General features: G+C 49.7%; 1 protein-coding gene and 1 long non-coding RNA gene across 2 annotated transcripts in view; one reads left to right on the top strand and one right to left on the bottom strand.

Annotated features, from left to right (window-relative positions):
• Positions 1 to 21,382, top strand: part of LOC144614765 (uncharacterized) — a 129,006-nt gene extending 107,624 nt beyond the window's left edge. Inside the window, exon 3 of the long non-coding RNA XR_013552895.1 lies at positions 21,245 to 21,382. This is a non-coding gene — a long non-coding RNA (uncharacterized LOC144614765). The remainder of the gene's footprint in view (positions 1 to 21,244) is intronic.
• MUC12 (mucin 12, cell surface associated) lies at positions 252 to 9,279 on the bottom strand. Its single transcript, XM_060649277.3, has 10 exons — positions 9,081 to 9,279; positions 8,484 to 8,611; positions 8,110 to 8,174; positions 5,213 to 5,364; positions 4,829 to 4,903; positions 4,552 to 4,714; positions 3,683 to 3,844; positions 3,027 to 3,094; positions 1,285 to 1,373; positions 252 to 1,124 (listed from the first exon to the last, which is right to left on the bottom strand). Exons 1-10 carry the CDS (start codon positions 9,262 to 9,264, stop codon positions 1,083 to 1,085), a joined length of 1,128 nt encoding a protein of 375 aa, XP_060505260.1. The 5' UTR covers positions 9,265 to 9,279; the 3' UTR covers positions 252 to 1,082.
• Positions 21,383 to 21,982: the final 600 nt, after the last annotated feature.

Below are 21,982 nucleotides of genomic sequence, written 5' to 3'. Positions count from 1 at the left end.
AGCTTCTATCCTGACTGGGGGTGCGGATTTTATTTCAGGCCAAAGGGCAGAGGGAGGGGAGCCCCTCCCTTGCCAGGCAGCACGCAGGCACACAGGCCACCAGGTTTGTCACCCAGGTAGAGGGGCAGGCACAGGGCCCTGAAGCAGCCTGGGAGAACTGAGAAGACCCTTGGAGGGAGGTTCCCACCCTTGGAGAAGAGGCTGGGCCTGAACCTGAGAGGAGAAGGGTGCCCGTCATTCCGCTCCAGCCCCCTGGTAAGGTGACTCCTCCTCTCTTCTTCTCGAGCTCTCATTACTGACCCTGATGACCCCACCAGGACATGGGGTGCAAGTCATGGCCACACCTAGGCCAGTGCCCAGCTCCAGGATGGCTGCATTCTTGGATCTGTGGGCCCTGAGATCTATCTGTGAGCTCCCAGGTGAGCACAAGTTTCCACGGCCATGCAGAGTGACCTTGCCCCACCCCAAGATCAACAGAGCCAAGTCCTCACTCCTTTCCTTGCTCCCACCCATCACTCCCTGGGCCTGAGGCCCCCAAGTTCTGACCCCAGGCTCGTCTGCCACAGTGACCTCAGGCAGAGGTGGGCCCGATTCTGCCCTGACCTAGACAGGCGAGGAGCTCCGTGCTCCATGTTCTACATATGGTCACAAGAAGGGGCTGAGAGTGCTGGGTGTCCCATGTCCAGATTTGGCATCTAATCTTGGGAAGAGTGCTGTCCCCAAGAAGGGCTTCCTGAGCTCCAGGCCCCTGCAGGGGAGGGAAAGAAACCACTCACAGCTCTCTACTTTAAGCCTAGCTCTTTTATTGGGGGGAGGGGGAATTCCAGAGTGGGGCGTCTCTGGAGCAAACAATGATGTCAGGGTGTCTGGGCAGCCCTTGGGCTCCTGGACGGAGTGTGAGAAAGCAGAGGGGGGTTCACAGCAGGGCCCAGACCAAGCCCACCAGCTCTGAACCGGGCCACCTCAGGCCCTGATGTCAGTTTCCTTTGGACCAACAGGGGAGGTGGGGAGTAGCGCTGTCGTGGGCTCTTATCTGCTGTCTTGTCCAAATCTGGATGAGCGGTGGGAGCCTCTTGTCTCACTCACTGAGCAGTTGTCAGGACCCTGGGCCTCTGGATGTGGAGCTGGGGGCGGGAGAGAGGAGGTGAGGCCCAGGAGGCTCCAATAGAAGTTACCTGCCTCTAGACCAAGGGTGCCCACCACCCCCCAGGCAGCCCAGGGTGGTGGATGGCAGGGCTGGGGGGAAGGGAACAGCTACTAGCTGGGGACAGACCCCTGAGTCACCTCTGTAGTAGGGTCAACGTTCTCCAGAGAGGGCTGGAAATGGCTGTAGATGTTTTCAAGGGCGAATCTGTCTTCCTTCAGATTCTCATCTGCAGAAAAAGGGGCCGGGCTGAGAGTGAGACTGGGGGGCTGGCCCCATGTGACAGCAAGACAAGAGAGAAGCACAGCCCCCTGACACGCCTAGGGTCAAAAGTCATGGCCACGGGCAGGCTCAGGGGTGACCTGGGCGAGGGTGGAACAGGAGGAAAGCCCTGCTCGAGGGTGACCGGCACACACTGCCTCACAGCCACGGGAACCACAGCAAGCAGAAACCAGCAGTGCCCAGAATCTTCTCTTGGAGTGGGCGTGCTTTCAGCCACCATTTTCCCAGTCCTGCACATCCCCCACTCCTGGGCCTCCAAGCCGCAGGCTCCAGGCTCTCCAGGCACTTCCACGACCATTTCTTCTTTCTGCCTCCTTCAAGGTCATCCCGGGGACCCTGCCCTTCACTCTGCTCTTTTCCGCACCTGTATTCTTCCTGCCGCCTCCCAGCCGCCCACTGGCCAAGACTTCTCCCCAGGCTTCAGATAGGCCAGAGCTGGTGATGCCTCTGTACCCCTATTCACCAGCCCCCGTACTCAATGCGCCCCCACCTGCTGCCTCTCCCCCGACCAGGCAGTGTCCCTCCCCCAATCCAGGCCTTCTCCCTTCCCCAGCCTGTGAGCAACAAGCCTGGCCCAGCTCACTGGCATCTAAATTACTTCTGCTATCCACTCCTCCCATCCCCCTGTCCCCACCCAGCCTCATCATTCTTCACCTACATTACAGCAGAGCCATCCCCTTGGTCTCCCCACTTTAGGGCTGCCCCCCTCAATTCACCCTGAGTGAGCTGCTCGAAATGTATGTCTGGCTCCCTGACCTTAAAGCCCCTCCAGTGGGTCCCTCCATCACGGCCCACAGAGATCTCCACGACCTCACTGGTATCTGTGTTCCTGGAAGCAGGAAGCACACAGCTTATGAACCAGCCCGCAGCACTGCCCAGCCTGCAGACTGGCTCAGGTGAGGGCGCTTCTGCAGTCTTCTGATCCTGCCCTGCCCTGGCTGGACCGGGCAGATTTCTGTGCCCCTGGAGCCCACGGCATGGCCCTGTCCTCCCACCAACTGTGAGTACATCTGAGACTCTCACAGGGGGTGGTCTCTGGGGGCAGGATCCGGCTGCTCTCCACCACCTGTAGCCCCTCCCCATTGTTTGTCTGGAGGAACTGGGAGGGCAGGACTTGCCCAGGGGCAGGGATGGTGGTGGCTAGAGATTCTTCATCTCCCTGCACCACGGGACATGGTGGCTTGCGGGACATGGTGGCTTTCCACGGCAGCTGGGAATCAGAAGAGCCCGAACACACAGGATGCTCCATGGAGAGGCAGTGTTTGAACCAGAGTGGGAGACAGAGTGGGATTGTGACTTGCAGAGCCCCCAGCAAGAGGAACCTTCCAGACAGAGGTGCAGTACTTGCAAAGGCATGGGGGAGGGAAAGGGTGGGCACGAGGAGGAGCAGAGAAAAGACGAGGGTCGGCAAGGACCACATGGGGGCTCAGGGGTCAGGAGGCTGCAGAGAAACTGGCCTAGCCCAGGGGCGCAGCACCTGTAAAACCAGCTGGCAGGACCCACGCAGCCCCCACAGCCACATCGTGTCTGGCTGTGATGCCTTCTCGGCCTATCTCCACCCACCAGCTTTGCCCCCACCCTCGCCTCTGGTGAGAAGTACCTTCCCAGATGCCTGTGTTCTGGAAGCCGCCAGGAAGATCTTCTCCTTGCCACAAATTGTATTCTTGCCTGCCAACAGAAACACCCTGAGCAGCTGGTGGCAGGGGGGTGGAGGGAGCTTAGAGGGCCCTGACCTTTGGCTTCTGGAAAGGGCTGTCACTGCCAAGCCCTGGGTCAGGGAGGGGCCTGCCCCCAGGGTGGTGGCAGAAAACAAAACATCTCCAAGGCCTGCCCTTACCCCTCCTCCCTTCCACGGGAGTTCCATTATCGGTGAGATGGGACCAATGGACCAGAATCAGAGGAACCCCCCTCTGGCTGCCGGAGGTGCTCTGCCTTGTGCTTCTCAACCATCTCAGGGTAGATTCCCCCTCCCCCATTTTACTGCTGGGAAAGCAATGCCGGAGAGCTCATCCCCAGGGGTGCCCTGTGGCAGCCAAAGTGATAACACCAGGTAATGTCATCACATAATCCAATTTCAGGACACAAGTGTTTGGTCGCATCTCTCTGCCAAACAGATCAGATCCGCGGGCTGCCCTGTGCTGTTAACCAGAACTGAGTGGGGCTGGGTCCCCAGCAGACTTCCAAACGCTGAGGGGAAGGAGGAGAGCCTTGGGATCTTGTGGCCCCCTTTCCCTGGGCCCGAATCCATAAGCTCACCTGTGCAGTTTTCTCTGGGATCGACCAAGGAAGACAGTCAGGATCACCACCATGACCACCAGCAGTGCTCCCACGGCCCCCACACTCCCGTACACCAGGCTCTTGCTGGTGCTCAATGCACACGTCTCTCCCCAGTACCAGTGTGTGTCCGAGGTTGGGCATCTGGAGACACACGCAAGCTCAGGCCAGTCCACCAACATCCCTCACACCCAATCTTGCAAAAGAAAAAAATCAATGCCAAAGCACAGGAAGCCGGCTCTCCCTCCAAGGAAGGGCAGGCACTGGTTAGGAGGGACCCAGGTTAGGAAGCTCCCCAAGACTAAGGGGCAGAGAGGAGATGGGGATTCAGTATTGCAGAACAGGATTCAGAATCTGAGTGTCAGATGCCTTGTCCTAGACATATCGTGCCCACTCATCTAATCTCTAGCTGGCACCTTGACTGACCTGTTACCATTTTTATATTTTATGCTTTAATGTATGCTCTCCTGAGCTTAATGCCCCAGCTATATATAGCTAGGAGTGATATAATGGCACTGTAGCTGGGATATTGAAAGGAAAGTGAAAGATAGAGATCTATAGATATAGATTTGGGAATTGGTGACTAGAACTTTCTCAGGAGGGGGCTTGCTCACTCCTAGAATGCCCACATCTATAACCTGCACCTCCCCCACCTCTGGTGGGGGTGGGGGGGGTGAAGGGACACCTGGATAGAAGAAAGAGGGATGGGTGGGGAAGGATGTGTCTTGTAAGCTGTGCCCAATTCCTTCTGCGTCCCCCCCTACCCTGACCCTGCCCCATAACTATGGTGGAGGGTGTGGTCCTACCACTAGAGAGAGTGGGCACTGGCCTTAGAGGGGCTGGACACTCACAGGCAGCGGGGGCCACTGCGTTGCAGCTGGCATTCTCCCTCATTACAGTTCAGTTGCAGCTTCGTCCCCGAGGTGCATTTGGTCACACAGGCCAGCTTCCCATCCAGCTCATCCACAAAGTAGAACTGGGCATAGTCCTTCGCAGCCTTCTGAGTGCATTGTTCTGGGGGGTGGGGGGTGGGGAAGGGTAGACAGCCTGGTTAAAACGCCACCAGCCCTCATGTTTACTGCCCACACCCTGTCCCCCCAACACCTACCACTCTGCAGAGATGCTTACCCTTCAAGTCAAACCCCAGCATCACGTTCTCGCTCACGATGGTGGCTTCCTCACTGAAGCACAGATGTGAGGAGGCTGCCAAGCATGGTGGGAAAGAACAAAACAAAAACACTTCCCTCTGCCCTACTAGGGTCATGGCCCATCCCTAGATGCAGCTGGGCCAGTAAGCAGGCTCAGATGGGAACATTAGGGCTGATGACAATCTGAGCCCACGACAGGGAGATGTTGGGGGCACTTTGGAGTCTGGGGAAATGGGGCCTGGCTTCTGGATCCCTATAGGGAGGTCTCTGGAGTTCCAGAAAGGAGGAGAGACATGGGGTGAGGGGAGGCTGAGGCATTCCTACCCTTTCCCCACCAACGTCAAGGGGTTTTAGGAGAGCCTACCTCTGCACTCTTCAGAATCACCAGATAGCCTTTTGGTCTCATTCATAATCTTGACCTTTATGAGTTTAGAGAGGTTTGCAAATAGTTTGTCAAACTCTGAAGTGTAGTTTGCCTCCATGATGACGTCATGTTCCACCACGACACTGCCATTGCTAAAACCAGGAGTTGGTGATTCATCAGTCACCCTATGTCGCCCACCCTCCCAGAAAGTGGGGCCCACAAAGCCAGAGGGGTGATGAAACACAATTAACTATGTGACCCAGAGGCAGGACAGACTAGAGACTGTTCCCTCCAACAGTTAGCATCCTAGAGGGAAGCTGCAGAGTAAAATGACCTAAGATTCCAAAATATCAGTGATCACAATAAATGCCATTGGGTGAAATCCATTCTTAAAACTGGAAGCTCTTGGGTGAAGACATGGTGGAATTGAACCATTGTGACTGTTGGAGGGAGGATCAATTGGTGCAGCCATTGTGGAAAATAGTATGGCAGCTCCTCAAAAAATTAAAAATGGAATTACCATATGACCCAGCAATTCCACTTCTGGGTATTTATCCCAAAAAATTGAAAGCAGGGATTTGAAGATATATTCATACACCCATGTTTGTAGCAGCATTATTCACAATAGCTAAAAAGAAGCAAACTAAGAACTGTCCATTGATGGATGAATGGATAAACAAGATGTGGTACACAGTACTATGAAATGTTTTTCAATCTTACAAAAGAAGAAATTTTTGACATCTGCTGCAACATGGATGAACCTTGAGGACATTGTGCTAAGTGAAATAGCCAGTCACAAAAGGACAAATAGTGTATGAGTATTTACATGAGTACTAATATGAAGTCCCTAGAGTAATCCAATTCATAGAGACAGAAAGTAGAAAGGAGGTTGCCCGAGGTGGGATGAGGGAGAATTGAGAGTTATTGTTTAAGAGGTACAGAGTTGGATGTCTGTGTGGCTCAGTCAGTTGGACATCTGGCTCTTGATTTTGGCTCAGGTCATGATCTCATGGTTTGGTTTGTGGGATGCAGCCCCAAGTCAGGCTCTGCGCTGATAGCGTGGAGCCAGCTTGGGATTCTCTCTCTTTCTCTCTCTCTCTCTCTCTCTCTCTCTCTACCCCCCTTCAAAACAAACAAACAAACTTAAAAAAATAAAATAAAGGGTACAGAGTTTCAGTTTGGGAAGACGGAAAAGTTCTGGAGATGGACCATGATGCTGGTTGCACAACAATGTGAATGTACTTAATGACACTAAACCATACACTTAAAATGATTAATTTAATGATTAATGGCCACCTTTTGTTATGTGCATTTCACCACAGTAAAAAATACTTAAAATTAAAAAATTTTTAAATGGAGGCTGTTGGATTTTATTTTGAAAACCAAACAAGCATGCTTTTAGAAATGAAGAAACATGAGGTCACTTTAGAAATATAAGATTCCAACCCAGAAGCTCCTTGTTAGAAGGCCAATGGGGCACTGAGAGATCTTGAGACAAGGTCTGTCACCAGTCACAGACATTGTGACAGAGAAGTCAGGACCAGGAGCCAGGAGTACTTAAAACAACAAAAACTTGTGCCAAAATGGAGACTGAAACAAGCACTGGTACTGGGCAGGAGGTCAAGATGGAGTAGAGGATGCTGAGGCATGGAACCCCATGGGCATTTGACAGTATAGATCTCCCTCTTTCCTTGCTGGGAGAAGACACCTTCCAGGCTCCCTTCCCACCTTCCCTTCTGTCTCCTTCTTTCCACTTTCCTTTGGGGGCTCTGCTTCTCCTGTCTATCCCTTAGATGCTGGTGCTTCTCATGATTCTTTCCTGGGAAATGTTCACTCCTATGCTATAATGATTCCCAGGCCATCTGGTCTACTCCCAGGGCTTCCAGCAACTTCTATCCAGGAAAACCAACACCAGTGTCTCCGCTGCAGACACTTTCTATCCACCACACACTGTTCCATTACTCAACCACTCAATGTGGCTGGGTCCCAGGCACTTGAGACTCCACATAGCCCACTCTTCATCTTCTTCCCCATCCTCCTCCTCCTTACCTTCCTTATCTCATCAAAGGGCACTCTACATTGCCAGCAGCCCAGAAATCTGGTGTTATTCCTCCTCTCCAAACACCCATCAAATCCTCATGATCTGCTGGTCCTGCTTCTTAAAGATCTTTCACACTAGACAATTTTTCTTCTGCACTGTCACCTCTCTGATCCAGGCCACTCTAATCTCCATCCCCTGTCCACCCATTCTCAGTCCTGCAGTCAAACTGAGCTGTCTGCAGTGCCAATCAGATATTTTCCCACGTGGGCCAAAACTGCTGATACTTAAAGACTAAGTAACTTGGTATGGGTCATCTTTCCACCTCCTCTCCCACCATGACCCTTTTGCCCTCAAGTAGTAACTATTCTTTATGTTCCTGGAATCTGCCCTCCTCTTTCTCACTTCTGGGTGAGACTGAGCCATCCTTCATCAATTCCCTTTACCTGGCTCATTCCTCTTCATGCTTTAAGCCTCAGCTTAAAGCTGTCACTTCTTCCAGAAAGATTTCCCTCCACCTCACCCAGCTTGCATTTGAGACCTCTCCCATTGCACCCTGTGTGTCTCTTACCATTAACTCTAACCAGATTGCACAGCCATTTTGCTGTGTTCTGCCACTCTTTACTCCATGAAGACCAGGACCACTGTATTCCCTGCACCTAACACAGCGTAGGCTTTCAATACAAGTTTGCAGAATTGATGAAGGATGAATGAATGTATAAATGAATGGCTCAGAGCCTTCTGGTGTTGCCCGTGGGCTGGGGGCCCATCTGGTCCAGCCAGGTACTGATACTCATTCAAGACAGGAGAAGACAAGAGAGCAGAGAGAAGGGGCTTCCTGCACCCCTCACATACTCACAACAGTCTCCTAATGATCACGCCTCTGTACTGGGGAAAGTCTTTGCCCATGTAAGCTTTATCCATCTGAAAGAAATGAGGCAGCCAAGTTCATACACGAATGGGGGATGCAGCAGCCCCTGTTCCCTGTCTCAGAGGCATCCCCAGGGCCCCCTTCCCACAGGGAACCCATGGATTAACCCATAGGAAAGAAGGAAAGGAATGTGGGTGAGGTGGTGTTCAAGGAAGGGGCTCTCAGAGGCCCCCCTCTCAGGACTTGGGAAGACTGAAAGGATCTATGAGCTGAGAAACTCCAAAGTCAGTCAGAATGAGCCCCTGTATCCCCAATAACATTGGACATCCACTTTGGAGGATCTGAGATTTCCCTACTCTTACCTGACTCTTGAATAGTTGAGTGAAATTCCAGTATTCTGGGGAGGATATGTTATTCAGATCTTTTGTGAAATTCTTGTTAGTCACTTTCACTGTCACACCTAAAGTGGCATTGATTATTTCTGGGATTTCTGTGGGAACAGATCAGATTATACATGAGACAGCAACCTCTCAGTAATGTCTTCTGGGATTAACTTCCTCCTGCTGTTCTCATGGAGGCAAAGAAAGTGGGTAGGCAGGTGGATGGAAATTCAAGAGACAAGTAGGAGTCACTGAAACTTTTGCCCCTTATCTCTGAACACTACAAGGAACTAGTGGCCAGGATCATGACCCAGAGAGACAGAGCTAAGTGGAAGGCTCCAGAAAGGGTTGGAATAGAAACATCCCGATGAGAGGGGCAGATGGGCCAGTGAAAAGAGCCCGGGAGGAGGAGTCAGAAGGCTCATGCTCTACCTGCATTTAGACCCAGGCAAAGGTCATATTTTCTCCTCTACCTGCACAATGAGGCAGTGGTAGCAGATAGTCCTTTCAATGTTACCCTCCTATTTAAGTGGTTAAGGAATGTGGGGACAATCTGAAGGTCTCAGAAAAGTTTATTACCTAGGAAGAAGGAGTCCACAAGGGACTTGCATTGGTAACCGAAGAAGCCTTGGGCACAGACACACTCTTTTCCATTCCAGATGGTCCCATTCTGGCACTGGCCTGTGAAGGGGTAGAATTCACAGCGGTCACCATGGAAGCCCAAGGGACAAAAAATACTATCTCCCATTCCAGGTCCCATCATTTAGGCATTGTACTGAAAAAGGAGGATGAGAACCACTGCCACCATCTTAAGCTCCAGGGGAGGTGGGGGGGGAGGGAAATGAGGAGGGACAATGGGGAAGATGGAAACAAGAAATGAAAGAAGATGAGCAAAGAAAGCAAGAGCCCTACAAGGAAAAGAAAAGAAAAGAAAAGAAAAGAAAAGGGAAAGAAAAGAAAAGAAAAAGGAAAGGAAAGAAAAGAAAAGAAAAGAAAAGAAAAAAGAAAAGACAACATCCACCCATGTGGATGACATGCTTTGACAACAAGAAGGCCCAGGAAGGATGAAACAAGACCACAACGAGGTCAAAACTGATTAGTTGATGAGAGAAGATGGACAGGAGAGGTTCACAGAGTGACGTACAAAAAGACTTACTTGGTGTCATAGCTGAAGACTGGGTCGTCATCACAGTTGTATGGTTGCTAGTGAACAGGGGATGGAGAGTTGAAGACGTACTGAACCCAAGGACTGGAGCATGGGTAGAGCCATGTGAAGTGGAGGACAGAGGAGGAGAAAAACCAGAGGAAGCTGTAACGGCTGAGGAAGAGTCAGAGACTGGCCTTGAGGACAAGCTAGGAAGAGCTGAGGCTAAAGAAGAAGCATGAGAGGTAGTGGTTTGGGAGCTGTCAGATGATATTGTTGTGTTTGGTGACCCTGTGCTGCTTTGGAAAATAGTAGATCCTCCTCTGAGGGTGGTGGCTGTTGGTCTGGAGATGTCTCTAGTTGTAGAAGAGAAAGTGAGAGCTGATGGGGATGCAGGACTAGGGCTGTCTGTGGAAGAGGGGATTGAAGTAGAAATCGTTGGTTTGGCAGAATCACTGCTGGTGATGAAAAGAGTGAAATTCTCACCCAAAGTGGTGAGCATTTGTCCAGAGACTGGGGGTGAAAAGGAATGGATGGGCCTTGATGAAGATAATGCACTAAGGTCTTCAGTGGTATTGGGGGCATCAGATGAATCCATTGTATTAGAGGAATAAGTGGTAGTGGTGAAGACACTCGATTCCTCAGTGATGGTTGTGATGGTAGTGGAGGACAACAAGCCAGAACCTGATGAGGGTGCAGGACCCCCACTAGGAGTGGTAGAGGAGGTGTCAACAGAAACTGTAGAACTGAACAAATCAGAAATGGTGTAGATGGTTGGCTTTTCTGTGAAAAGTGTGGTTGTTTGTCCAGAGACCAAGGTGGTAGTGGATAATTCACCGGGGCTTGATGTGGAAGTAAAACTTCCATTGACATTGGTGGAGGAGGTAACCACTGAACCAGTGGAGTAAGACAAATCAGTCATGGTTGTGTGGACAGTGGATGCTTCAGGAAGGGATGTGGGTGTTTGCCCAGAGACTAGAGTACTGGAAATTAATTCACCAGGACCAGATGGGGAAGAAGAACTTGCATTCTCAGTAGTATAGATGGTACCATGTGGAACTGTTGGATTTGATAAATCTGAGAGGATTGTGGAGGCAGTTGATTCCATAGTAAAGGATGTGGGTGTTTCTTGATATCCACCTGTAGTGAGAAAAGTTTCGCCTGAATTTGAAGTAGCAGCAGAATTTATGTTCTCTTTAGAAAGGGTGGTGTCTGAGATTACTGTAGTTTTGGACAAATCAGGGGTGTCTGTATAGACAGTAGACCCATCACTTAGGCTTGAGGATGTCTCTTGTGAGACACCAGAGGTGGTAGAGAGCTGGCCAGGACCTGAAGAGGAACTTCCTTCAAATCTGGTAAAAGAGGTTTCAGAGGAAACAGTAGATTGGGACAAATCAGAAGCACTGGTGTAGACAGTTGACTCCTCTGTAAGAGTCATGGTGGTTTGTTCAGAGAGTACAGTCTGGTTAGAGAGGTCACTGGGGCTTGATGGGGAAGCAGAACTTGCTTTGTCTGTGCTATAGGAAGAGTGGGAAGAAAATGTTGGTGTCAACACCTTTGAGGTTATTGTATAGAATGTGGATCCTGGAGGAAAAGTTGTTTGTCCATCACCACCAGAGGTGGTAAAAGATTTGCCGGGGATAGATGTGGACATAGAACTTCTATCCTCTTTGCTGAAAGTGGTTGCAGATGAGTCTGTGGGTTGAGAAAAATCAAAGATTGTGCTATGCCCTGTGGATTTCAAGGGGACCGTACTGGCAGTTGTTCCTGAGACAGCTGGATTAGTAGATGCCTCTCCAAGGCTCCATGGGGTAGCAGAACTTCTAGTGCCTGTGGGATGGGGGCTGTAGAAAGAAACTGTTGATTCAGATGATTCTGAAATGGTGGCATGGATTGTTGGCTCCTCTGTGAGAGTTGTAGTACTTTGTTCAGAGATCCAAGTGGGAGTAGAGAGTTCACTGGGGATTGATGGAGAAGCAGGACTTGCATTGTCTGTGCTGTAAGAATGATGGGTAGAAAATAATGGTGTGGGCAGCTCTGAGGTGATTGTATAGAAGGTGGATCCTTGAGGAAAATATGTGCTTGAGTGTGCATCACCACCAGAAGTCGTAGAGGATTCAATGACATTTAATGAGGAAAAAGAAATACCATTGTCTTTGGTAACAACAGTCTCCAAAGTATCTGTAGATTTGGATAAATTGGGGGTGCCTGTAGAGAGAGTGGATTTCACTGTGATGCCTGTGGTTGTCTCTGCTGAGACAGTGGGGGTGGTAGACGATATGTTAGAACTTGAGGAGGATGTAGAACTTCCTTCATCGTGGACAGAGGTAGTCTCGGAGGAAATGGTTGGTGTGGACATATCAGAAATGTTTGTGTAGAGAGTTCTCTCTTCTGTAAAGGAGACTGTTGTGGCTGTTGGTCCAGATGACTGACTGGATGTAGAGGATGCACTAGGACCAAAAGGAGATGAAGAACTTCCCTTGCCAGTAGTCAAGAAGGTACTGAGGGAAACGGTAGGATGTGACATATTGGAGACAGTTGTGGAGACGGCAGATTCCATAGTAAAAGACACTGTTGTTTGTACATCACTTTGAGAACTGGTAAACAATTCACTAGAACTCAGTGTTGATCTAGTACTTCCATCATCCTTGGTAAATATGGTTGTTAATGGATCTGTGGGTATAACGGAATCTGTGAGATAGGAAGAGTGGGTGGAAACTATTGTTGTGGATAGCTCTGAGGGGGAGGTGGAGAAAGCAGACCCCATAACAAAGGATGTTGTTATTTGTCCGTGATCAGCATTTGTAGTAAAGGATTCAGCAGTTCTTGATGTGGAAGCAGAAAGTCCATCCTCCTTGCTAACAGTGCTGTCTGAGATAACTGTAGATTTTGATGAATGAGGGGTGCCTGTATACATGCTGGATCCCTCCATGAGGCCTGTGGTTGTCTGTGCTGAAGCAGAGAGTATGCTAGAAGGCTGGGCAGGACTGGAAGGGGACACAGCACTTCCATCACCACTGGTATAAGATGTTTCAGAAGAAATGGTCATTTTGGACAAATCAGGCATAGTTGTAAAGACAGAGGGCAATCCAGTAAAAGTTGTAGCGCTGTGTCCAGTGGTCAGGGAAGCGGTGGGAAATCCTTCATGGTCTGACGGAGTTGAAGAATCTGTACTATAGGAAGACACTGTGTATTTTGACGACTCTGAGATGCTTGTGGAGAAAGTAGACTCCATAGCTGTGGGTGAGGCTGATGGTCCAGAACCAGGAGATGTGGTTAAAGATTCAGTGGGACCTGCTGTAGACACACGACTTTCATCATCCTTGGTATAAGTGGTTGCTGATGAGTCCGGAAGTTGAGAAGAATCAGACACGGTGCTGTGCTCTGTGGGTGGCTGGGTGACTGTAGATGCAGTCAGTCGTGAGCCAACTGGGCTGGAAGAGAATTCTCCAGGACTCGAGGGTGCTGCAGAACTGCCAAGGTCTGGGGTTCTGAGGCTGTAGGAAGAAGCTGTTGATTCAGATGAATCAGAAATGGTGTGGACAGTTGGCTTCTCTGTGAGAGTCCTGGCTGATTGTTCAGAGAGCACACTGGTGGTAAATAAATCACTAGGACTTGACTGAGAAGTAGCACTTGCCTCATCCGTGCTGTAGGAAGAGTGAGTCGAAACTGTGGGTGCAGACACCTCTGAGGTGGTGGTGTAAGGAGGGGATCTTGGAGGTAAAGTTGTGCCTGTGTGTGGATCAACACCAGAAGTGGTAAATGATTCAGCAGGCCCAGATGTGGAAGCAGAACTTCCATCCTCCTTGGTAACTGTGCTGTCCGAGGTACTGGTAGGTTTGGACCCATTAGGTGTGTCTGTATAGACAGAAGGCCCCTCGGTCAGGCCTGTGTTTGTCTGTCCTGAAATCCCAGGGTTGGAAGACAGCAGGCCAGGAGTCGAACGGGACGTGGTCCCTTCATCATCCTGGGTGTAGGACGTTTCACCAGAAGCCGGTGTTGTTGATAAATCTGAAACGTGTGTGTAGGCAGCTGTCTCTTTAGTGAAAGGCGTGGCTGTTTGTCCAGAGACCTGAGTGCTGGTGGGTGATGGACCTGGACCCAGAGAGGATGAAGGACTTTCCTTGTCAGTGGTATGGGGGGTGTCTGGTGAAAATGTAGGATTTGATGAATCAGAGAGGGTCGAGGAGACTGTGGAAGCCACTGGAAAGAACATGGTGGTTTGGCCAAAACTACTGGAAGTAGAAAAGGTATCACTGGGATTTGAGGTGGGCTCAGGACTTCCATATTCTCTGGTAAAGGTGGTTACAGATGAGTCCGTGGGTTTAGAGGAATCAGAGATGGTGCTGTGGTCTGTGGATATCTGGGTGACGGCAGTGGCGGTTGGTCCTGAGACAGCTGGGCTGATGGATGCCTCTCCAGGACTCCATGGAGCTACAGAACTCCCAGCGCCTGTGACATGAGAAACCTCAGGTGATACTGTGGTCTCAGATGAATCTGACACAGAGGTGTGGACGGTTGTGTCACCTGTGAGCGTTGGGTCTGTTCGTTCAGTGACCACAGTGAAGGTAGAGAGCTCACTGATGCTGGATTCGGAGGCAGGACTTGCATTATCTGTGCTGTAGGAGGTGTGAGTTGTTGAAAATGTTGGTGTGGACAGCTCTGAGGGAGGGTAGAAAGTGGATCCCCCAGCAAAGGATGTGGTTGTTTGTTGGTGATAATCCTTTGTAGTAAAGGATTCAGTGGTTTTTGATGTGGAAGCAGAAAGCCCATCCTCTTTGGTAACAGTGCTTTCTGAGATAACTGTAGGTTCTGACGAATGAGTGGTACCTGTAACCATGCTGGATCCTTTCACGAGGTCTGTGGTTTTGTGTGCTGAGGCAGAGAGGGTGCTAGACAGATGGCCAGAATTGGAAGGGGACATTGCACTTCCATCATCCCTGGTATAGAAGGTTCCAGATGAAACGGCCGTTTCAGACAAATCAGGCATAGTTGTAAAGACAGAGGGCAATCCAGTAAAAGTTGTAGCGCTGTGTTCAGTGGTCAGGGAAGCGGTGGGAAATCCTTCATGGTCTGATGGAGTTGAAGAACCTGTACTATAGGAAGACCCTGTGGTTAAAGATTCAGTGGGACCTGATGTAGACACACGACTTTCTTCATCCTTGGTATAAGTGGTTGCTGATGAGTCCGGAAGTTGAGAAGAATCAGACACGGTGCTGTGCTCTGTGGGTGGCTGGGTGACTGTAGATGCAGTCAGTCGTGAGCCAACTGGGCTGGAAGAGAATTCTCCAGGACTCGAGGGTGCTGCAGAACTGCCAAGGTCTGGGGTTCTGAGGCTGTAGGAAGAAGCTGTTGATTCAGATGAATCAGAAATGGTGTGGACAGTTGGCTTCTCTGTGAGAGTCCTGGCTGATTGTTCAGAGAGCACACTGGTGGTAAATAAATCACTAGGACTTGACTGAGAAGTAGCACTTGCCTCATCCGTGCTGTAGGAAGAGTGAGTCGAAACTGTGGGTGCAGACACCTCTGAGGTGGTGGTGTAAGGAGGGGATCTTGGAGGTAAAGTTGTGCCTGTGTGTGGATCAACACCAGAAGTGGTAAATGATTCAGCAGGCCCAGATGTGGAAGCAGAACTTCCATCCTCCTTGGTAACTGTGCTGTCCGAGGTACTGGTAGGTTTGGACCCATTAGGTGTGTCTGTATAGACAGAAGGCCCCTCGGTCAGGCCTGTGTTTGTCTGTCCTGAAATCCCAGGGTTGGAAGACAGCAGGCCAGGAGTCGAACGGGACGTGGTCCCTTCATCATCCTGGGTGTAGGACGTTTCACCAGAAGCCGGTGTTGTTGATAAATCTGAAACGTGTGTGTAGGCAGCTGTCTCTTTAGCGAAAGGCGTGGCTGTTTGTCCAGAGACCTGAGTGCTGGTGGGTGATGGACCTGGACCCAGAGAGGATGAAGGACTTTCCTTGTCAGTGGTATGGGGGGTGTCTGGTGAAAATGTAGGATTTGATGAATCAGAGAGGGTCGAGGAGACTGTGGAAGCCACTGGAAAGAACATGGTGGTTTGGCCAAAACTACTGGAAGTAGAAAAGGTATCACTGGGATTTGAGGTGGGCTCAGGACTTCCATATTCTCTGGTAAAGGTGGTTACAGATGAGTCCGTGGGTTTAGAGGAATCAGAGATGGTGCTGTGGTCTGTGGATATCTGGGTGACGGCAGTGGCGGTTGGTCCTGAGACAGCTGGGCTGATGGATGCCTCTCCAGGACTCCATGGAGCTACAGAACTCCCAGCGCCTGTGACATGAGAAACCTCAGGTGATACTGTGGTCTCAGATGAATCTGACACAGAGGTGTGGACGGTTGTGTCACCTGTGAGAGTTGGGTCTGTTCGTTCAGTGACCACAGTGAGGGTAGAGAGCTCACTGATGCTGGATTCGGAGGCAGGACTTGCATTATCTGTGCTGTAGGAGGTGTGAGTTGTTGAAAATGTTGGTGTGGACAGCTCTGAGGGGGGGTAGAATGTGGACCCCCCAGCAAAGGATGTGGTTGTTTGTTGGTGATAATCCTTTGTAGTAAAGGATTCAGTGGTTTTTGATGTGGAAGCAGAAAGTCCCTCCTCTTTAGTAACGGTTCTGTCTGGGATAACTGCACTCTTGGACAAATCAGGGGTACCTGTGTGCAGAGTAGATCCTTCTGTGAGGCCTAAATCTGTCTGTGCTGAGGCAGCAGGAGTATGACAATCTGTTCACAATTGTCACTAATCGATCTTAGTGACAATCTGTTCCAGATAGCTGGTCAACCTATGATACTGAAGGACAACTTATAAGAAGTATCAGGGAACCTATATATTTGGACACCTTACCAAAGGTTATCTAAAACTTTTGTCTTTTCTGGAATATACTAGTTTGTCTAGAGGGAAAGGTATCACTAGATAAGGATCTGGATGTTGATTGTGATTTATGACTTGGATTAGTAGTTGTATGGTTGTGGATTTTGACAAATCTGTTTGCCCCCCAAAAATATGTATATTTTGCCCAAAATTGCCTACACATTCTCCCCTAAGCACTCTGGGACATGTTTATTTAGTTGGGCACTCTGGCATCAATTTGAAAGAACAGTTGTACGCACACAAATGCCCCATGCGCATTCTTTTGCTCCTCGCATTCTGTGATTTGCAAACCACATAGTCACCTTAAGTCATCTGGCTGATACTTAGTCTGACAAATCTCTTCCCCATCTCTTACATGTGAGACTCCCCCTACTCTATCCTAACAGTTCTCACAGACCCAAGAAGAATAGGAGAGCTAAAGCACATCGCCATGGATAATTCACCCACTGCCTGTCCTTTCTCTCCAGACACACTTACTCAAGGGCTAGCCACTCTATCACTTTTACCTGGCCACCCTGTAGCCCAGGTGAGCCATTCCTCCTCCCTGGCCCCACAGCCCATGCAATAAACTATAGTTGTCTAATAGTAAGAGTGCTGGGAATGCCTCCTGGGACTGGAGGTCTCATTCTGACATCTCTTCGCCACTTAGACCATGTGATTACATGTGTAAGACTCTATTCTCCTACATAAAGGGGGACTATAATCCTGTCTCCTCTTTGTCCTGCCTATGAAATGAGTAGGATCAAATATGGAAGGAATCTTTGTGACAATAGTGCCATAAAGCTAGGGAGTCTTAGGAATTCTACAAGATTGTATAAGGGGACTTCCTCAAAAGGGCAGGAGAAGCAGCCTCTTGTCCCTCCTGTCAGTTCCTCCTCCCTCCCCAAAGATGCCTTGGAACTGTGCCTTTCTCACCTCTCGTGAGGATGGACCTTTGCCACTGGCAGAAATGACCATGGAAACCTTCAGGGCAGGGCCACCCTCTGCCATTCCAGATACCCCATTTTCACTCCCTATTATAGGGAGGGTCCAGGAACTGAACAAGGACTGGAATCCAGGGTAAGTGGGGAGTGGACAATTAGTCAGGTTGGGTCATTCACATCAACAGTTCTGGATCCTTGGTTTTGCAGACCATCATCTCGGGAAGAGCACTACCAAATCACTGGTGGATGAGTTCAGGTCAAAGGTGTAATAATGGCTAAGACTTTTAGAATTTGACATTAATGAGAAAGATTGAAAAGATTGCTTGGCTATTTTTAAGACAATAGATATGTTTGTTTTGCCCAATGCTCTTGCCTCCAAGTTAGACTTTGCCTAATTCAGCATGACGGGAGCAGAGGGCCTGAGCTGGGGAGGCTGCCAAGGTGGAGGGCATCCTTGAGTCATGGGTATAAGGAGGATCAGAGAGAGAGGCAGTACACAGGGGCTCTGGTCAACACACAGCAGAGGGTGGCAAGGCTTAGAGTAAACCCAGGCATGGCTATAGGACCTCAGAGCCGCTTTCTCTTTCCTCTCATCCTTCCCTTGAGCCTTGGCCACTCTGTCCTCCTGCCTCTGAGGACACCTCATCCACTCGCCCCTCTGAAGCCCCCTTTGTATCTGACCTAGAGGCTACTGCAGTCCTCAGTCTCTCTACCTTGTGTGCCCCTGGGAAAGCCACTTCTCAGCTCTGCCCCACCCTTGTCCAGGCTATCATCCAAAGAGAAGTTCCTTGTGACTGCCAGAACCATGCTGGACGCCGGGGATAGCCAGCCACTCAGCCACCCCAAACCAGTCCTCGCTGGGGCTCCTGGCCCTCCAGGGCAATGTGGGGGTAGTGGAGGTCCACATGTAAGGGAGGTGGGAGCGACCATGGTGGGGGGTGTGAGGAGGGAGGGAACAGCCCCTATGCCTTTCTTATCAAGAAAGACTTCAAAAAGAAAGTAATATCTGGGCTGCTATTTTCCCATTCTTTAAAAGAGCTTCATGGATTTAGGCATTATAAATTTTACTGGACTCTTTAAGTTATAAAAGTAGACTGTGTTTGTTGTGACAAGTCAAACAATGAAAAGACACATAAAGGCAGTTTATGGTGGTGTCTCTAACTGAATCACAAAGAATGAATAGAGGTGGGGAGGGCTGGCATTTATTGGCCGCCTATCAGAGTCCCATACTAGCCTTATCACAACTGGAACTCAGTGGTTGTGTAGGGAACTGCCTGCACAATCCACTGACCCTCACCCCTCCCCAGAGCAGAATCTCCCCAATCACAGAGAGCACTTCTGTCCTGTTCAGCCTGACCCACAGCGGGTGTTCAATGAGCATTTCTGAAGTAAATGAGTAAATGATTACTGGAAAGTCCACTGGACTCTTTTTCCTAATGTTTTAATGTTACATAATACTATTCTGTGAGGCAGGCATTACTATTTCGATCTCAAATATTAACTAGAGTTCCAAAGGTTAAATTCTCTCCAAGCTCACCCAGCTGGCAGGATAGCATCCAAGAGAAAGAAGTGGGGCAGAGCAAAGGCTAGTAAAGCAGGGGTGAGGCCAGCTCTGGACTTGGCGGAGCAACAATGAGTGAAGAACGCCCAGCGAAAAGGCCATGGTCCCAACTGTACCTTAGAAGAAGAGAGCCCTGGAGTGAAGGGGCAACAAGGGTAGAGGCACAGAGATTGGTGAGGCCATGGCAGGGACATGGAGGGCCACCAGGGACCCCAACTAAGGCCAGGACACTCATCAAAATGGACTTCGGACATCCTTCTGTCTTTCATTTTTATTCCTGGATTCATACCGTTTACTCTATTTAGTTGCCATTCAATCTCACAGTTCATGAGTTCGAGCCCCATGTCAGGCTCTGTGCTGACGGCTCTCTCTTTCAAAAATAAATAAACATTAAAATATTTATATGTACAAAAAAAAGAATGGAATATCGATGGCCATTAAAACACATACTGCCAATAGAATAAATCTAAACACATACTCAGAAATATACGAAAATGTTCACAATGTTTCTCTGAGTGGTAAGGTTAAGCAAAATTTTCTTCCTTTTGTTTGCCTATATTTTCCCTATGTTATACAACAAACATGCACTCATGGTATCATGTTTAAAACATATGTGCCATAAAAATAAAAGGTTAGATGTATCCAACACCTTGGAAAATGCAGGAAAATCACTCATGGTTAATGATTCCCAAGCTGGGATTCCTCACACTCTCGTGATCAAAATGCTTAACAAAAATGGTCTACAGCTGACCCTTGAATAGCACGGCTTTGAACTGCATGGGTCCACTTGCCCACAGATCTTTTCCAGGACAGCACTGTAAATGTATTTTTCTTCTTTATGATTTTTGTAATATAATACTTTCTTTTCTCTAGCTCACTTTATCGTAGAAATGCGGTATATAATACACAGAACACCCAAAATATGTGTCAATTGACTGTTTATGTTATTGGTTAGGCTTCTGGTCAACAGTAAGGCTGTGAGTAGTTACGTTTTGCGGGAGTCGAGAGTAACATGGGGATTTTTGACTACACAGTGGTCAGCGCCCCAATCCCTGTGTCGTTCAGGGGTCAACTGTATTTGCCTATGTTGCAGTTGCATTAACTCACCATCAAAGACACTAGCTCTCCTACCAAACAAGCAAAATTTGCTACTTTCCTGCCCTGTTGACAGTTTTTACTTCTTTGCATTACGGGTGTTTAGATTTTCTTAAAAAGCTAAGCAGTGGAATAAGGCAGCCAGGTAGCTGGCCAAGTCTTTCACTTGGTGGCCTTCTTGGGGAAAAGCCCTAGAAAGCAAGTCTGAAGACCGCCACCGAGATGTGAGACTGTTTCCTCCTGCCACCTCCAAAATACATTTGTGCTTGAGGTGGACTCAGTCAATGGGGTCCACAGGAGCGGCCCCGAAGGCTGGGGTGCGAGCGGGGCCCATGAGTGCCTCCAGGATCAGCCACTACACAGCTGTAGGAGCTCGTGCAGTTACCCTCTCCAAACGTCCATTTCCCCCTGGAAAAGGGAGAGGAATGATGCCTGCCCTGACCACACTGCTCCCTCTAGAAGATTCTACAAGAGAAAGAGTGTGGAGCCACTGGGATGTGCTTTGGTCACCCAGCCCCGGGAGCACTTTCAGCCCTGCCATGCATGAGCTCAGTGGCTTGGGCCTGTCTCCTTTTCTCTAAGGCCGATCCCACCTGGCAGAGTGGCAATAGGGCTGAGGCCAGGCCAAGCCGCCCCAGCTCTCTCCCCTCCCCCTGCCCACAGCCTCCCTGAAGACAAGACAGCTGCTCTGGTTGCCATGGAAGCTTGGTGGAACAGATTGAATTGTATCCCCCACTGCCCCCAAAAGATATGTGGCAGTCCTAACCCCAGAGCCCCCTGGGAATGTGACCTAATTTGGAAAGAAGGTCTTTGGAGGGGCCCCTGGGTGGCTCAGCCGGTTAAGCATCTGACTTCAGCTCAGGTCATGATCTCACAGTTTGTGGGTTCAAGCCTCGCATTGGGCTCTGGGCTGACAGCTCGGAGCCTGGAGCCTGCCTCGGAATCTGTGGCTCCCTCTCTCTCTGCCCCTCCCCCACTTGCACTGTCTTTCTCTCTCAAAAATAAATAAACATTAAAAAATAATAAAAAATAAAAAGAAAGAAGGTCTTGGCAGATGTGATCAAGTTAAGCATCTCAGGATTGGATCCTCCTGAACTTAAGGCTGACCCTAAATCCAAATACTCATATCCTTAGGAGAGAAGGGAGAAGAGGATTGTACACACAGGGAAGGAGGTCACGCAAAGATGAGAGAAGAGATCAGAGTTATGCCACCATGGCCAAGGAACGCCGGGGCCACCAGAAGCTGGAGGAGGCAAGACAGGATCCCTCCCTGGAGGCTTTGGAGGGACCAGGCCCTGAAGCTACCTCGTTTTGGACTTCTGGCTTCCAGAACTATGAGAGAATAAATCTCTGCTGTTTGAAGCCGCCCAGTTTATTAATATAATGCCCAGACCCCAGGCTCAGTGAGGCCTCCCCATGTGCCCAAGGAATTTTTGTATCGATACTCCAATTCTCTCCATGGTTAGGTATGCCTTTGGCAATTCTGAATTGATCTAAGGCCTTTGAGTGTCAGTGTGTCCTCTGGTCCCGCTCGACAGCTAGCAACTTCAATGCCACCTCTCCCTGTGGCCTCCACGATCCGCCCCGGGGCGGAAGCAGCCTCTGGGACCCCGCCTGCCCTTCTCGGTCACGGCCCCCTCTCTGAGCTCCAGCACCACCGGGCTTGGGTGGCGGTCCTTCCTGTACTGTTTCCATGGTGCCATCTAATAAACCTGACTATAAACTGGCTTATTCATCCTCCCTCATCCCGAGCACCGAGCACCTGCCCAGGCAGAGCAGGCCTCTTGTGTTTGCTCAGTAAGTTTACTACCGTCCGTGTAAAACACTTCCTTTTAATTGCTCGAATTTATTCCAGGCAAGTTTCAAAGGTTG

The sequence above is a fragment of the Panthera onca genome, chromosome E3, assembly GCF_046562875.1.
Source record: "Panthera onca isolate mPanOnc1 chromosome E3, mPanOnc1 haplotype 2, whole genome shotgun sequence".
In the NCBI taxonomy this organism is placed as follows: Eukaryota; Metazoa; Chordata; class Mammalia; order Carnivora; family Felidae; genus Panthera; species Panthera onca.
Note: the sequence above shows the minus strand (reverse complement) of the source record. Positions and strands in the feature narration are given on the sequence as shown.